General features: G+C 41.3%; 1 protein-coding gene across 1 annotated transcript; it reads right to left on the bottom strand.

The window, feature by feature from the left end:
• Positions 1 to 573: 573 nt before the first annotated feature.
• On the bottom strand, positions 574 to 16,745 carry DNASE1L3 (deoxyribonuclease 1 like 3). Its single transcript, XM_007059994.4, has 8 exons — positions 16,152 to 16,745; positions 11,490 to 11,578; positions 9,315 to 9,398; positions 8,460 to 8,572; positions 6,931 to 7,043; positions 3,742 to 3,899; positions 3,345 to 3,441; positions 574 to 2,708 (listed from the first exon to the last, which is right to left on the bottom strand). Exons 1-8 carry the CDS (start codon positions 16,281 to 16,283, stop codon positions 2,586 to 2,588), a joined length of 909 nt encoding a protein of 302 aa, XP_007060056.2. The 5' UTR covers positions 16,284 to 16,745; the 3' UTR covers positions 574 to 2,585.
• Between the last annotated feature and the right edge of the window lie 1,004 nt (positions 16,746 to 17,749).

The raw sequence follows: 17,749 nt of genomic DNA, 5'->3' as shown, positions 1-17,749 counted from the left end.
AGATAATGTACAATAAGTCTTGAGGTCCAGATGTTATGATGATTTTAGTAGAGTAACCTTTAAATGAAGCACAACTGGTATCAGATAGTGGCATTTAATAAAACTTACAATGCAAATAATTGTTCTAAATCTGGCTTTGTTTTGCCTTTAGTGCAGTATAACTAGGGCCCTACCAAATTTACTGCCCTGAAAAACATGTCACAGACCATGAAATCTGGTTTTGTGTGCTTTTACCCTATGCTATACTGATTTCATGGGGAGACCAGCATTTCTCAAATTGGAGGTCCTGACCCAAAAGGGAGTTGTAGGAGGGTCGCAAGATTATTTTAGGGGGGGTCACAGTATTGCCACCCTTCGTTTTGTGCTGCCTTCTGAGCTGGGCAGCCGGAGAGCGGCAGCTGTTCGCCAGGCGTCCAGCTCCGAAGGCAGCGCCCTCCCAGCAGCAGCGCAGAAGTAAGGGTGGCAATACCATACCATGCCATCCCTTACTTCTGCGCTGCTGCTGGCGGCGGCTCTGCCTTCAGAGATGGGCTCTTGGCCAGCAACTGCCCCTCTCCAGCTGCCCAGCTCTGAAGGCAGCACCCCTGCCAGCAGCAGCGCAGAAGTAAGGGTAGCAGTACCCCAACACACCCTCCCCCTCAACTCTTTTATGAGTCAGGACCCCTACAATTACAACACCCTGAAATTTCAGATTTAAATAGCTGAAATCATGAAATTTACAATTTTAAAATTCCTATGACCGTGAAATTGACCAACATGGGCTGTGAATTTGGTAGGGCCCTAAGTATAATCAGGGAGATTATGGAACTGTGTCCCGTTAGGACTAATTCCTGCAGTAAGTTTAGTTTTTTCACATTGACTTGATCGATTATACTCTTAGCTTCTGTCTTCAGATCCATTCTCCCCATGGAATAAGCTTCCACATAGGTCAATCCTTGTTTTCCTTTTAAAAACAGTATCTTATTTGCCTTCCTTCCTGCCCCATCGTTCTGCCAATCTACAAAATACTTGAGAGCATTGACTTGGGAAGTAAGGGTGGTGTTCTTAATTAATTCCTCAAACTGCCCAGTTAAATTGACAGCTTTCACAAGTCTTTCACCCAACAGGCTCAGGTATCTAAATAAAGCTATATCGGATTGTTTGAGGAAAAAGATCATTGTGGCATTGAATAATATTATCCATTGCAGTTTTTAAATCTATGATACTGCAGTGTTTGCTGCTGTGAAAGCTCTGGGGGAAAATGCAATTAATTTCTGTTTAAGCCTACAAGAAATCAGTGCTGAAATAATCAGTTTGTACTTGAAATCAAAACCTGGAGCTATTGAGGGAGTCCACAGGAAACCTCTCCTGTGGCAGTTACACCTGTGGGGTGTACATGAGGAAGGATCTATGTTAATGGCAGGAGGAGTGACTGGATGGCTATGGAGTGAGAACAAACAGGGCATTGTTACTTCTTGGCTGCTTTCATGCAGGAAAGGGAAATGGATTTTTTTAAGAAGATGTCAGTTTTGGAATCAAAGCCATCATTCTGCAGGAGAAAATGGATTCTGTGTCTCTAGCACAGCACACCATGAATGTAGAAATCAATTGGTAAAACTGTGTGTATTGACTTAGCAAAATTGTGCTAGTTCCTATCACTGTATTGTCATGAGCAGGTTTATTTCACTTTAACCCTAGTCTTACTGCTGGCTCTAAAATATAATGTTCGTTATTTCTGTTAATAAATCAGCACAAATGATAGTGTCATCTGGTACAGTTCTGTTAGCATATCCAGAATGAGCCCATCTTTCAGGGGGCTAAGCAACTTTCCCATAAAGAATTGCCCTTGCTTAAAAATTTGGGGATCTAGGATCACTTTGATTCATACAAATAACTTGCACCATCACAAGCTGGAGTTCCATATATATGTCCAACATGCATGGATGGGAGAACAAATAGAAATTCTCAGTCTAAATAAAATAAGTTGGGCTGGGGGAAGGAAAATGAAGGATATGCTCACTGCTTTGATTCATTCTGCCCTATTTTACCTATATTCTGAAACAAGGTGGGATAATGGGACAGATCCTTAGCTGGTGTAAACTGCCATAGCTCAGTTGAAGTTAGTTGATCTGTCCTAAAGAGCAGAATAAGAGAATACTGCAAGTCGTGCTACCCTGGTAGCACTATTCTGAGCCCGTGACACTAAAAGTTTTTTACCTGTATGACAAAACAGGAATGTCTGAAATCTAGACCAAATATGAATAAACAGACTTCTCAGTCCAACAGGCCTAGAAGTAGAGTGTGTGAAAGCATTTCACATTAAAATATCTCACTACATTTGTATTCAGCATGACAAGAATTCAGCAATGTTAAAATTAGCTGATTTATTTTTAGTTAGCTTATAATAATCTACAGACTTCATTCATTTTCCTAGATGATATTTCAAATATAAACAAAGTTTTGGATTTTTCTACTAAATATTGCATCAGGAGAGAGTGCAACTAGGCGAAGGTTTAAATATTATCTGTTTTACAGTGAATGTTTGGGATGTGTGTTTATTATTTCAATGTACACACAAAGGATGATAGCAAGAAAATCCAGTGTGCCTAGGAAGACAAATGGTGGAGATTTCTTGTTTTTCTTTTCTCTGCAGCAAGTGATCTTAGTTGGAAACCCCGAGCAGTTTTCAGCTCAAACGCTACTGGAAAGTGATCACTAACTTCCAGAGCCTGCGAAGTTGAAAAAAAATATATTCACAGTGGGTAGCACAAAACACAGCTCTAGTTGGATACGAGTATTCTTCCCGTCGTGTCCTATTCCTGTGCTGTTGTGCAGTGCTGCTATGCATTGTTAGCTATCTGCCATATTCTATTCTAGGGGTGGCTGCATTTCAGTGGTAGGTGAAGTGATTCCTGTGAAAGTAAAGGTTTTATACCTGGAAATGAAGCTAAGACTGTTTTTATAAATAGGGCCATAGTTGGTTGCTTTATTGTGTCTGTTTGCTGAACATCAAAACATTACTGTTTTCTCTTCAAGACAGAGTACCAGTAGGCAGTGAGTTGTCTTACAGGAGCTCTGCCATTATGCCTCACCATTCCAAAAAGACCTTTCCCACTCTATTGCGATATGCTAACCCACTGTGCTTTTAGCGGGTACATTTAACCAGACAACTACGGAAGCTGAGAGTCCTCTCTTGGAGCCAGCTGCTAGATTGGCTTACAGAGATGTAGCACATTGCCTCTGTGGATTAGAAGGCAATTTATTCAACATGCACCTTCCAAAATCAGAATATTCTTTATTTGGCAAATTCATTATTTAAGCACTGCATATGGTCCTGTAATGAAAAACCAAAAAGGAAGCCATACCTGCTCTTCAGTCATTCCAAAGGCCTTTTGAAAATCAATGATATCAGCTGAGTTTGGGACAACAGCACGGATGAGCTTTTCACCCTGGATCACAATTCTAAAAGAAGCAAAGAGTCATTCAGAGGTGGCTAATGCTCCTAGACATGTGTCCGATTTTGAAGATTTAAAAAAAAAAGTAACTATGTTGTGTGGTGAGAGCTTGAGTGATTTAGCAAAATAATGATACGATAATGGAGTAACCAACACCAGGGCTTCTTTAGTGCAACGCTGGCCATTCCCAATGTCTCTGTGGTACTCCCTCCATCTCACGTGACCTAGTATCCTGCAAATACCTTACCAGGCATAGTGCTTTCTACCTTGAGGATCCTCACTGAATGTTTCTCAAGTCAATTGTTACCTGTCGTATGCACAGTTTGTGCTGTTCCTAACTGTTGTGTCATTTTTGTCGCCAATTAGCCACACAAACTCTGAGTGAGTTCTCAGCCTGATGTTCTTCCAGTGCTTCTTTGGAACATAACCACAGCCAGCATTGAAGTCCCCCAGGAAGATGAAGTTCTGAAAGGCAGGATTGTAAGACACAAGTTAAATTATCAGCAATAAATCCTCAAAGACACCATTTTTAAAATTGCAGTGAAGACAGAGACGGATGCTTAAAATATATAGACCAGCGATACTCACACCTCAGTGGTTCAGGAGCCGAACTAGCGATCAACATTACCCAAAAGAGCCACAGTCATGTGAATTCATTGTTTCATTTACTATAGTACTATTCGTAGTTAAACAGTATGATGGGAAATATATAATTATTCTCACAGCAACGTGACTGAGCAAGTATTATTATTTTATCATACAATTGGTTAATAACATAGTAAAAGCATCCTGATTGGTTAATAACTTAGACTGGTTAATAATTTAAATCACACAGTGTTTTAATATCATGTGCTGCGGTGAGCCACAGGAGGCACATTAAAGAGCCACTTGCGGCTCGTAAGCCTCAGTCTGAGTATTACTGAAATAGATACGATTAATATAGAGGGTCTGATCCTGCTTCCACTGAAGTCATCAGACCGGCTATACCACCCCAGCTATAACTCCAGTGATGTCCACAGATTGCATAAAGGATGAATTTGGCTTAGAAGTAATCTTAACATTGATTTACTAGTTATATTATTTATTTATTACAGTAGTGTCCGATGACACTAGATTCAAATTCCAAACTCCTTGCTCAGATCTGGTCCATTATGGAAAGACTGAAATTGCAAACTCTGCTCCAAACCAATATTTGCATGGGTAGGAGGTTCAGATCTGTAGGTGTGATTTGGCCTGACATCTAATTAGATATAAATAATCTTTAAATACCTGTTTGTTATTACTTAGGAAGTAAGCGTGTGTGTGTGTGTGTGTGTGTGAGAGAGAGAGAGAGAGAGAGAGAAAGAAAGAAAGGAATGGGATTTTTTTTCAATGTTGGCATATAGTTTAAAAGAAAAAAAAAATCCACCATCCTATTTGCAGAGCCCATATTTCACTGTACAAAGATATACAGAGATTTAAATATACATATAGTTTTTTCTCTGAACAGCAGCTGTAATTTTTATTCTGGGAGTTTCGTTGGCAGATATTCCATCTCTGAGAACAGAACACTTGTAAGTAATGTGGTGAGCAGAGGGCTGGAAATGAAAGCAGCAAAGTAAGCTGGGAAAGTTTTTCAGAATGCTTATTTTCTTTAGATTTGGTGTTGGAGCCAAACTATATGTTGTTTAATTGGCCCCAAATAATATTTAAGAACCCACATCTTTTGCATTGTGCATATGATGAGCTCAGTTCTTGATGCCACTTAAATTGTGTCTCCAAAATAGACATTTCAAAGAGCAATAAAGAAAAGCGTCCTGTGTCCTGCAAAATGTTTATGTCTGTGCGTAGCTTTACAAATGTAAGATAAGCACGTATGTAAGTGTTTGCCTGTGTGTGTGTATCTGTGCAGATTCAGAACTTGTACACAACTTAGGAGGACGCTTTCAGCAACTGGGTTTCATTTGACTGTTAGACACAGTTACAATGTTAGATCCAAGTATCAGAGGGGTAGCCGTGTTAGTCTGGATCTGTAAAAGCAGCAAAGAGTCCTGTGGCACCTTACAGACTAGCAGACGTATTGGAGCATAAGCTTTCGTGGGTGAATACCCACTTCGTCGGATGCATGAGATACAGTAATGCACGCTATGGGAGATGCAGGGAGGCTCAGTCCAGACTTCTCATACACTTTCGATGGGCTCTAAACTTGCTGGATTCTTCAGTGGGTGAATGGACAGGGTGCAGTGCAGGGAGGGACATGAGAGCTGGAGCAGAGAGCTCATTAAAGATGTTTGCCCCTTTAAAAAGCTTGGGATGCCGGAGTACTCTATCCACCCACATAAAGAAAACATAGTGGAGATCAGAGAGAGATGCAACAACAATGGCTAAAGGTATGAGATATTGCCAAAGCCACTGTTGGTAAGGAAAGTATTAAAAGTGACTTAGTTGATGTTCTGAATGATGAAGGATATAATGGAAAGTGCTCTGTTTTCTATTTACCCTGTCTCATAATAGCAGAACAAGGGAGCCATCAATGAAAGGTCAGTGAGTTTAGAGCAAATATCACCATCCCACAGCATACTTTATTCTCGCTGTAGTATTCACTGCCATGTGGTGTAATGAGGTAATGAGGATGAATATTAAAAATAGTATCAGATGTTTTTATGCCCATTAATAACATTTGTGGCTATATGCGGTCAACTAATGAGGACTCCAACTCGTTGTCTCTGGGGATCAGGGAGGAATTTTCCACCCCAGTGTATAGCATTGGACCATTGGTTTAGGTACATTGTGCATTTGTTTCTTTCTCTGAAATGTTATATATGGCTCATTGCTGGGGACAGGATACCACACTAGATTAGGCAATGAGCTAAACTTCCGTGTCAAGTATAGTGAACCTTATTCAGATCTCAGAGTCTTTGGTTTTACAATGGTGTAGATCTATGGACTTCAATGAAGTCATTCCTGATTTACACCAGTTTAAAAAGAGATCAGAACCAGGATCTCTAACTATACCAGGAAATCACTCTCTACTATGTCAGTACCAGGGTGGTGGGAGAGATGAAGAACAGACATAGAGCAGAAATTGATACATTTGCTTTTCCTGGAGGATATTCTGTGTCTCCGAAGTAAGATAGTGGTCAATAAGTTCCTGGTATGGCAACACCATTTTCAGGTAATTGTCACTTTTGAAACTCCATCTGTTTAATTACCTGTGGTAAGGTTGGCCTGGTTAGACTGACTTTGAACCAGGTTGCGGTTGTGCATTCTCAGGAGCAGAACACAAGGGTTAGGGAGAAGACACTTTAAGAAGCACGCTTTCTACAGAGACATCCGATTTACTGATCAGAAAGTGTAGAACTATATGAAAATGTGTCAGTTTCTTAACAACTGCATCAACAGTTTTGAAATCACGAGCCTCATAATGTTGGCACCAGAATGATTCAATGTCACTACATCCTTTCTGTCTCAAATCTATGTTTAGCAGTATAAATATGTGAGCTTATTTATGACTCACCTTAGATTTCCAGCGCTGTTTGACATCTAAATACACATCATAAAGCTCATCAATTTCCCGCACAGCTGTTTCAGGTGTGGTGTGCTGAGGGATTATCACGAATTCTTTAACAACTTTTAAACAAAGCAAATTCACAGGGAAAAAGATTAAATGATTTTTAACCTTTATAAAAATAATCAAGATAAGAAAAAGCAGTTTGAAATGAAAATGTGTGGTGTTTAATAAAAATACTTTGTTCGTACAACTTTTTATACTGAGGAATGTAGTTAGTCTGAGGACGAATGATAGCCTGTATCATTAAGCATCTTATCTTAAGCACATTAGCCCCTGGTGTCTATCAGACTAACGGATCTGACCTTTCAACTGACATGAAAGTGTACAAAATGTTTTTCCATTATGGAAAAATCTCTCTTAAATGGGCTCTGTGTGCAGCATTTGTGATCACGGTGATAGGAATTCCAGCAGGTGAGCTATTAAGTCTGGTTCCTGCAAGGTGTTAAGCACTCAGGCTCTGATCCAACAGAACACTTAGGCACCCAGAATAATCCCATTGACTCCAATGGAGTAACTCACATGCATGAAATTAAGAGTTTGCTTAAGTGTTCTCCTGGATCAGGACAAGTGCTCAGCACCTTGTATATCTGAACTTTAATAGTCCAGCTGCTAGATTTTCATTCAAAATGACCGTGATCACTAACCTGACATATATTGCACATTTTAGGGTTTTACATAATGGAAAACCCATTTTTGTATGTTTTCCTTTCAGTTGAAAAGGATACAGCATAAGGTTGCAATATTCTTCTCCAAGTACTTATTTCTGGTTTTAGCCAAATTTTAATAGAAGGATTGCACTTAGTTCCCCACTTCTATCTATTTTGCTCGTTAGAATATGATGTCAATTTGTGTTACTGGACCTATAAGGAAATGAGAGCCCTATGGACAACCAGTACCAACACTAACTTTGATTGTTGCATCATCACCACAAATCACATTTATATCATATCAACAGAAACCTAAATATGTGGGAGACCTAGGTCCAGTTTGTATTTCTGAGGAAGTCAATCACTGATGACCTTTTTCTTCTCTGCCTCTGATGGCTAGGGGAATTAGAGCCTTATCCTCAGATATGTTGAGCCTCTGATAATGTCCATGAGACAGGCGTGTGCTCCATGTCTTATGGAATTATGCCCTGCAATGTGAACTCTATCCTACTAAGAAATAGGGCCTTCAGATTGGGATTTCTGCCCTTTTTACCCACTTCATGTCGCCCAGTGGAAGGGATGACATGGCCCAGTGTAGTGAAGTTTCCTTCCAAGTCTGCAAACTTGCCAACAATCTTACAATTAAAGTAGGTTCTAAATACCAAAATCCAAGCTTCATATGAGGATAAGCCTAGCTATCTCAGACTCCTACAGCAAGCTACCCAAATCCTGAGATACCCTATGTGTAGTGAAACTTGACTTCATTCATTATTTTCTCATTTTATAAAAACTTTGAGAGAGGACAATAAGATCTTGGCAACTTCTCACCAGTTTTTGGAGACTTGAACCAGACAACAAAGGGTTCTCTAGAAAAAGCATCTACATCTCCAGGCTGAATATCTGGATACTGATAGGTTTCCTTCACTGACACCACATTTGATCTGCAAAGTAATTTAACCCATCAATAGAATATTAGATATCACATTTACTAATAGTTTGGTCGTGTCAGTTCACTTTGTAATTTCTTGGCTAGTAGCAAAAGCTACATTACACTGCAGTGGTGAAGACTTAATAAAATTCCTATTCAATATGTCAGTAGAATAACAGTACAGTTCAACATCAACCGTGATTTCTAGCTCAGAGTTACCATCCCATTTCCTTCACTTCCAGAGACTGAAGGCTGGCCAGAATAGCACCTTGGCTTTCTACATTGAGGTTGAACAGGTACAGCTACGCTGATGGCTATAACTAGGGCAAATCTTGAAGATAGGCCAGGCCCAACTCAATTTATTCACATTAAAAATCTACTAGTCTTTTTGTCTAAAGATGTTGGCAGGTATGGATCACTGCTGTCATGACGGGACATAAGGAGAGATGTGGGAGGAAATCCTAGCCCCATTGAAAATTATGGGAGTTTTGCCACTGATTTCAGTGGGGCCAGGGTTTCGCACAGCCAGAACCCTCCTTGTACAGGGCTTTCTGTATCAAAGTCAACATCTTGACTTGTAATTGGAAGTGAATGTGAATTTAGTGTAGTAGTGTGAGAACTAGTGTGATAGGCTTTTTGGCACTGACACTGGTAAGCCAGCAGGCAGCTGCGTTCTGCATTAGTTTGTAATCTGTTTACTATATAAGAATAGTTTGCAAACGGAGACAGAAACATAAGGTATGGAATTCACTTACCTATAGATAAAAGCATATTGTTCCTTATAGGACTTTCTTCCTAACCTTTTACTGATCACGTAGTCATATTCTTCTTGGGACTGACTAGAAAGAGAATATTTTAAGTAGATTTCTGTCTCTATAAAGGTCTGGATTTCTATTTAATCTTATATTAGTAAACACATATAAGAGGGTCTGGAGCACTGACTTCTTGTGCTGGGTTACAGAGATAAGTCACCTAAAAAACCCCTATCTTTGGTATTATCTTGTATTATTCACATATTGTTTTTTTCTACACCTCTCATGCTGCGTTTTTTAACCTCAGGCTTTATGCTCTGTACTGTACTTTCTATTCTTTTCCTGTGCCTCACTTCCGTCCATCCATATATGCATTACATTTTCTAGAGCAGAAACTTACAGGGATAGAGTTTTTAATCTCAGTATTATTTTTATCCAGCAAAGACTATTTCTAGCTAAAAGTGAATTCCCCCTTTTTTGTATGCTGTCAGCCAAGTCTTTCTTTCTTTTTCTTCTTCATCTTATTTCCCAGGATGCATTAGTTTTAGACCTACTGAACCCCACCCTAATCAGACACGTTTTTTCAAAATTAGCTTGTAAATGATTTTGTTGCTAGTCTTCTTCAGTAAGCCAGTCAAAGAGGCTAGTTCTCTTCTACTGTATTTTTTTATGCATGAAGTTCAATCTGAGATATTTCAGTCTAAAGACCTGATTCTTCAATGGAGTGCTCTGGTGCTTAGCAGATCACGTGGACTTTTGTATCTGTCCTTTCCTTCCCATGTCAGAGTATCGTGTGCAGTACCGGTCAGCCCATTTCAAAAAGGACATTGCAGAACTAGAGGGGTTTGGACAAAGGTGATGAGAATGATTAGGGGCTTTGTAAAGCTATCATGTGAAGATAGATTGAAACAATGGGTATTGTTTACCTTAGGAAGGAGGCAAAAAAAGAAGGTCCACAACAGAAATCTATAAAATAATGCATGCTTTAGAGATGGTAGATCATGAGTGTCTGTTCTCCCTGTCTCACAATGCAAGAAAACGGGGACATTCGATTAAATTGAAAGGTGGAAAAATTCAAAATAGATAAAAGGAAGTACATTGTCACATGTTCTGTAATTAGACTGTGGAACTCATTACCACAGGGTGTTTTGAGGGCCAGAATTTAGCAAAAATCAAAGAAAGATTGAATTTTTATATGGATACCAGGAATATCAATAGTTATAATAGTCTATGCCAGGAGTGGGCAAACTTTCTGGCCTGAGGGCCACATCGTGGTTCCAAAACTGTATGGAGGACCGGGTAGGGAAGGCTGTGACTCCCTAAACAGCCTGGCCCCTGCCCTTTATCCTCCCCCTCCCACTTCCCACCCCCTGACTGCCCCCCTCAGAACCCCTGAGCCATCCAACCCCCCCTGCTCTTTGTCTCCTGACCGCCCCCTCCCAGGACTCCCTGCCCCTAACCGCCCCCCGGGACCTCACCCCCTATCCAACCCCCCCTGCTTCTTGTCCCCTGACTGTCCCCTGACTAACCACACCCCTGCCCCCTGACAGGCCCTCTGGGACTCCCACGCCTATCCAACCACCCCCTCTCCCCTGACCGCCCCCCTCAAACCTCTGCCCCATCCAACTGCCCCCTGCTCCCAGGACCCCCTGCCCCTTATCCAACCCCCCTGTTCTCCGCCCCCTTATCATGCCACTCGGAGCACCAGGAATGGCAGCCGCGCCACCCAGCCGGAGCCAGCCATGCCGCCGCGCTGCCTGGCAGGAGCTCACAGCCCCATCACCCAGAGCGCTGGCGGCACAGCAAGCTGAGGCCGTGGGGGAGAGGGGACAGTAGGGGAGGAGCCAGGGGCTAGCCTCCCCAGCCGGGAGCTCAAGGGCTGGGTAGGATGGTCCCGTGGGCCGTAGTTTGCCCACCTCTGGTCTATGCTAACAAAAAGCATATGAACCCATCTCTAACTATTAGGAATTAGGGGTAATCTGGCCCTCAGTGGTCTAAACCTATCTGCCCACTTCTTGAACCTTAATTTGTAGCATCTCATGCTGGCCGCTGTTGGAGACAGGAGACTGGACTAGAGGGACCATGGTCCAATATGGCAATTCCTATGTTTTTCTGCCAGCTCTTCTGCCTTTCTGCATGTACTCGTGTTAGTGAATACACATTTGTAGTTTGCCTTACCCATTGAGTTTTTCTATTAAAAGAGGGCATATCTTGTTGCTATTGTCCTTTATTTCCATCAGTAGCATGATGTCACAGCGAGAAATAACCTGCAGCAGAAAAGAGCAAAGGCTTTAAAGTCTGTTTTCGCTCAGTATATTTTCAAGGGTTAGAAAATTTTTGAAAAGAACAAAGAGAAAAATTGATTGTTGATTATTGTGACATGGACAATTACCCCTCCACAAGCCCTAGTGCATGAGGGGTAATCCAGAGTCCTGCCTGTCACATGCGTAACTGGGGGTAGGTTTAGAAGGTAGATGGAAAGTAGCTGTGGTGGGAGCTACCATGGGTGAAGGGTATGTCCTTTCCTCCCAGCTGGCTGGGAAGCTAGCAAAGTGGCTGGTAGTTTGGAACCCACTGCTCTGAGTGGTTTGTTTGTGTTAAAAATCCTTTGATTATGAACCCATTAAAAAAAAAATTCCTGAGGAAATGGACAAGCTGCTGCTGGCAAGAGCTAGGGTTGCCGATTTTGGTTGGATGTCTCCCTGGAGGTTTCATCAGAGGACATAATCTTTAATTGAAGATTAATCTGTAATTCCTGGAGACTCCATGACAATCCTGGAGCGTTGGCAACCCTAGAGAGCATTGCTCATCTTCCCCAGCTGGTGGTTCTGACCATCAACCTCTGTTACATTTTATCTTTCTTCCCCATCCTTTGTAGCTTGTCCCCCCTCTGGACCCAATCCTGCAAGCACTTATGCACACAAGTAACTTTACTCGGTGCCTGACTCAATTTCCATTGAAGCCAATAAGAGTCTTTCCATTGACTTCAGTGACAGTTGCATTGGTTCCCTGAGTAATCAGGACTACTTGTGTGAGGAAAATTTACTCACGTGTGTATTTGTAGGATTAGACTCGTAAAATGTCAGCTTTGTGGGACAGGTACTGTAACTAACTATGTTTGGACATAAGACATTATGGGTGCTACTATAATACAATGATGAACTAATATCAGTGTATCAGGGAAATACGGTTACAGCAGGAGACCTGAATGTAACACTGAGGTTTTCTAACTACTTGGCATCTCTAGAATTTGTTCTTTCCTTACATGTGTCTGAGACGTTCCCCTGGTGTTATCTGGACTGGTGATCTGCTAGGTCACTCCCATCCTTGACTCTGGGAGCCAGCCTTACCCTGCTTTGCTGTGACAACCCCCACTCCTGGGCTGTTCACATACAGCCTCTGGCATGTAAGCTGCTTGGATTGTGCAATCGAATGACACTAGCAAATATCTCCGGTCCCAGACACAACCCTAGGAACCTCCCTCTTGCAGTGTCCAGTTATGCCCACTGGACACTGTAAGCTTATATGAGTTTGTCAATTTAACGAAGAAATTGATATGCACCAGGCTTGTTATCCCAAGGGGAGTCTCTGACACTTTTTAAACTAAACGCACTGCTTCAGGTAGAATAAACAAACAAATGTATTAACTACAAAGATAGATTTTAAGTGATTATAAGTCAAAGCAAAACAAATCGGATTTGGTCAAATGAAATAAAAGCAAAACACATTCTAAGCTGAACGTAACACTTTCAGTGGCCTTACAAACTTAGATGCTTCTCACCACAGGCTGGCTGTTTGCCCTTCAGCCAGACTCTCCCCTTTGATCAACACTTCAGTCTCTTGGTGGTGATGTCTGTAGATGGAGGTGGAAGGGAGAGGAAGAGCATGGCAAACGTCTCTCCTTTTTATCATGTTCTTCCTTTCCTCTTGGCTTTGCCTCCCTCCTTCAGCCTCCGGTGAGCATTACCTCATCATAGTCCCAAACTGACCAAAGGAAGGGGGGTAACTCACTCAAGAGTGCAACAGATCCTTTGTTGCTGCCTAGGCCAGTATCCTTTGTTCCTGTGAGGTTGGGCTGGGTTTGTCCCATACATGCCCTGATGAGGTGTGAACTGCCCCTCTGCTCATGGAGAGTTTTTGCCTGAGCTTGTTTTAAGCCATGAGGACACATTTTCAGCCTCATAACTATATACATGAAATTACAACCTATAACATTACTATAACAACAATGCTCAGTACATCATGAGCCTTCCAAAGACACCTGACATGACAAACTTTGCATTGGATACCACACAATCATTTTATAAGGATGAACCTGGGAGTGTAGGGTGTTCCTCTGAGGTACAGACCATCACAGTGACTATCAGAAAGATTTAAATGTAAATATTATAGGACAAAAGGTGAACCTAAAAACCAAGTCACAAATATCTGTGAACAACCAGACACAACTGTGCACCCAAGGGACTGGAACAGCTCATTTAAATAGTTCTTTACTTTTTACACAGTGGCTGGCACATAAGGACCCCAATCAATTAGAACAGGCGCAGGGTAGCTCTAACCTATGCTAGCTTGTAATGGCTCTTAAGAAGCCATTACACTGACAGGATCACTGGAATATGTGGCGACATCCCTTCTCCATGCCAGCATGCCCCCCTACAGCTGGAAAAGGGTAGCACAGAACAAACTCTAGTAGTTGGGGATTCCCCTACAGTGGAAAACCCCCAGCTGTCCAGTTAAAGCTGCATTAAATACTGCTTTTTGCTGTAGAATACCAGGGGCCAGGATCCAGCCCAGATATCCAGTGGTTATTCTATATTAATATTTTTTATTTATGAAAGGGCATTTGTTGCTCTAAATAGGAAACTTGAATGAGGTATAAAGTATTGTTTTGGCAGGATAATTGGAAATGATCCAATTTCAGGAGCGACTAAGCACTGCTACAAAGTAAGTAAATGTAGTGCAAATCCCTTCTGGTTTAGTTTTGTGACCATGTGGAAGGGACAAATGAGGATATGCTGATCTAATTTTTTTCAGTGGAAGCAGAATCTTCTCTAGCTTAGTTGACATTTAGGAGATAAAAACACTGACGAAAGGCCCAATCCTGTAAACCTTTATTCACATAAGTAATCCCAATGGGACTACCCTTATGAGTAAGGAATACCTGCATGAGTAAAGCCTCCAGTCATAATTCTAAACAATCCTTACTGTAACCCTTTAGCAGGTAAAATGAATCCAATATAGTATCTGAAAACAGGAGAGTAAGAGCATTTTACTTTAGAACAGGAGAACTAATTACCCAAGACATGTTAGAGAGACAAAGTTGGTGAGGTAATATCATTTATTGGACTGACTTCGGTTGTAGCCACATTGGTCCCAGGATACACACTGACATATTAATAATTGTAGGTAAGAACTGACTAATTCTACTTATCAAAGCTCTAATGCAGTGGTTCTCAAACTAGGGGCGCCGCTTGTTCAGGGAAAGCACGTGTGGGCCGAGGGATGTGCTGGCCGCCCTTCCCGCAGCCCCAGTTGGCCTGGAGCGGCGAACCGCGGCCAGTGGGAGCCTCAATCGGCTGAACCTGCGGACGCAGCAGGTAAACAAACCGGCCTGGCCTGCCAGGGGCTTTCCCTGAACAAGCGGCGCCCCTAGTTTGAGATCCACTGTTCTAATATACTTTAATTACACCTTTAAGTGCTAGGAATAAGTGTATACATTCTCACTGCTAGAATGACACATCCAATCATTATGACCTCTTTAAACAAGGCTTTGAAGTTACAATCCATAATTTTCATGGATCTGAAGGTTTCAGTATTTATGGTTTAATTTCAAATTAACCTATACTCTTCTAAAAACATTAAGTGGCCTCATGCATGAAACACATTGAAAATGTGATGTGTTTTTCTTGCAATACATTAGTCGGGTTTTGAATTTTAAATCACTGCTCTAATAGTACCCGCTTATGAAGCAGTATAAACAACATAGTGTATATGATTAAAGGATTAGAAAACGTGCCTTATAGTGATAACCTTCTCTTTGGTAAGATAAATAGATTGAGCTCTTTGAGTTTAAGGGGTGACTTGATTACCATCTATAAATCTCTGCTTGGGGAACAAATATTTAATGATCGGCTTTTCACTCTAGCAGAGAAAGGTGTAACACAATCCAATGGCTGGAAGTTGAAGCTAGACAAATTCAGACTGGAAATAAGACTTACGTTTTTAACTGAGTAATTAAACATAGGAACAATTTACCAAGGGTCATGGTGGATTCTCTATCACTGGCAATTTTTAAAGCAAGATTGGATGTTTTTCTAGAAGCTACACTCTAGGGATTATTTTGGGGAAATTCTATGGCTTGTGCTTTATGGGAGGGCAGATTAAATGATCATAATGGTCCCTTCTGGCTTTAGAATCTATGACTCTATATTTTCCTGCTAAGGGGAATGTCTTGTGATGATCATTTCTTAGTGAGACAAGAGCCTTTCAGAGTAATGATTGATTAAATAAATAAGGTAAATAACGCTTCAAACTAAAATAAGGCTCAATGGATTCAAAGGGCAAGATATTTTTCTTGTGCATCAAAGACTCCCAGCATCTCCTAACTCTAACTTTATGAAGGAAATTGCATCTGCAGTTTCTATTGTTACTTTATCCTACAAATAAAACTTCCTGAACGTGTGGCTTTGGGCTACAGACTGATTTTTACCATTAGCAGTACAAAATGCTCAGACATTCATTACCTTGAAATTTTTGTGTGTAAAGATAAAATAACCTGCAGAATGATTTAGCTGAAAAGTCCAAAGAGAGTTCCATGTTTGGTTAATCAAATGACCGTACCTTTACAATGACGTCTAAGACTTCAGGTCTGGCACTTTTTGCTTCTCCGAAAGACCTCACATTGAAGGAGCAGATTTTTATGCTCAGAGTTGCATTGAAAAAGAAAAGCAAAAATAAAGAGAAGCAGAACATCTCTGAAGTCCTTGGATAAAGAGCGCTGGTGAGGAGTGTGCGTGTGTGTCTTGCTCAGACTGTAATTTAAATGAAGTTAACTGTAGCAGTCACTAACCACTTAACAGGAACTACTGGCTTCCTTCTTTTTCCTTTGTTTCTTTATATTGTGACAGGGAACTACTGATAAATTGAACTTTTGCCTCAGGCGATCATCAGTAGTTTAGAGCCAACTTTCCCAGCATGAAGGTCCTTGTCTTTCACTTTTGAGCCCCAGCATTCCTTTTCCTGTGTACTAAATACTGCCAATATTCTTATTAATTTATTTGAAGTAGCATCCGCTGTGCGCTAGGTGCTTTCCAAACCCTGAAGAAGGAAAATCACTGCCCCAAGTTGAGGACAGAAAGATAGACCGAAGTCAAGGGAAAGGGAACAGGAATAACAATAGAAAAAATTGTGAATGTCAGCTTGCAGGCAGCATGGGAGAAATGGATCTTGAAGAGGGACTTATGTGTAGGCAAGGTAGGGACCTTGTTGATGAGCTCACAGCGTCACACCATGCAAAGGGGACTGCATGAAAGGGGATGGAGGAGGTTGTGTTAGAAGCTGTCAAATGGATGGGCAAGGCTGGGAGCATTGGCAGAGTGCAGTGGAGGGGGGGCGGCATTCTGAGCCTTACAAGGTGGAACAAATAGAGAGTGGCAGATTTCTGTAGGGGACTGAAGGTGGTGATAAGAATGATAAATTAGATGAGATAGTGGTTTGGAGCCTCTGACTCCGAGAGGTTCTGTGCAAGACCAAATGCCGTTCTATTACTGTATTTTTCTCTCTCCATCTCATTCTTGATTATCATAATTATTGCAGTAGAGTAATAGAAATATTTCACCTGCACCTAAGTAAAAATATAATAAATAATTACACTTCAAGAAAGAAAGATGCACAGTTGGAGTAAATTGCAGGGAGAATTAAAAGTGTTTTTTCTTTGTGCTAAGATTCATCAGCCCACAGTGCAAGCCTGTCCTGTCCTACTGGAGACAAGACTAATTTGTTTGGAGGGTTGTTGCACATGGTAAGCATTTTGCCAAAGTTATTAAGCACTGAGCACCTCCTGAGGATCATTAGGAAATGACCATTGGCAGACCCTCTCAGGAATCAGGCCTAATCACTAAATGGAATTAGTGGTATGAGAGTGAGATTTTGAAGAGTAAACATGAAGGGAGATTTCAGAGTAACAGCCGTGTTAGTCTGTATTCGTAAAAAGAAAAGGAGTACTTGTGGCACCTTAGAGACTAACCAGTTTATTTGAGCATGAGCTTTCGTGCATCCGATGCATCCGATGAAGTGAGCTGTAGCTCACGAAAGCTCATGCTCAAATAAACTGGTTAGTCTCTAAGGTGCCACAAGTACTCCTTTTCTTTTCATGAAGGGAGAAGAACTGCTTAGTTTGGAAGAAGGATTGGGCTACAGGTATAACAACTGCACCTCTT

Source organism: Chelonia mydas, chromosome 7, assembly GCF_015237465.2.
Source record: "Chelonia mydas isolate rCheMyd1 chromosome 7, rCheMyd1.pri.v2, whole genome shotgun sequence".
Lineage (NCBI taxonomy): Eukaryota > Metazoa > Chordata > Testudines > Cheloniidae > Chelonia > Chelonia mydas.
Note: the sequence above shows the minus strand (reverse complement) of the source record. Positions and strands in the feature narration are given on the sequence as shown.

Excerpts from the sequence above, each read along its gene's own strand:
- DNASE1L3 (XM_007059994.4), bottom strand. The coding sequence starts at position 16,283 with ATGTTCTGCTTCTCTTTATTTTTGCTTTTCTTTTTCAATGCAACTCTG. Across the intron at positions 3,900-6,930 it reads AACAGCGCTGGAAATCTAAG|AACTTCATCTTCCTGGGGGA; the intron begins GTGAGTCATAAA and ends CCTGCCTTTCAG. Across the intron at positions 3,442-3,741 it reads ACAAACTGTGCATACGACAG|AATTGTGATCCAGGGTGAAA; the intron begins GTAACAATTGAC and ends TGCTTCTTTTAG.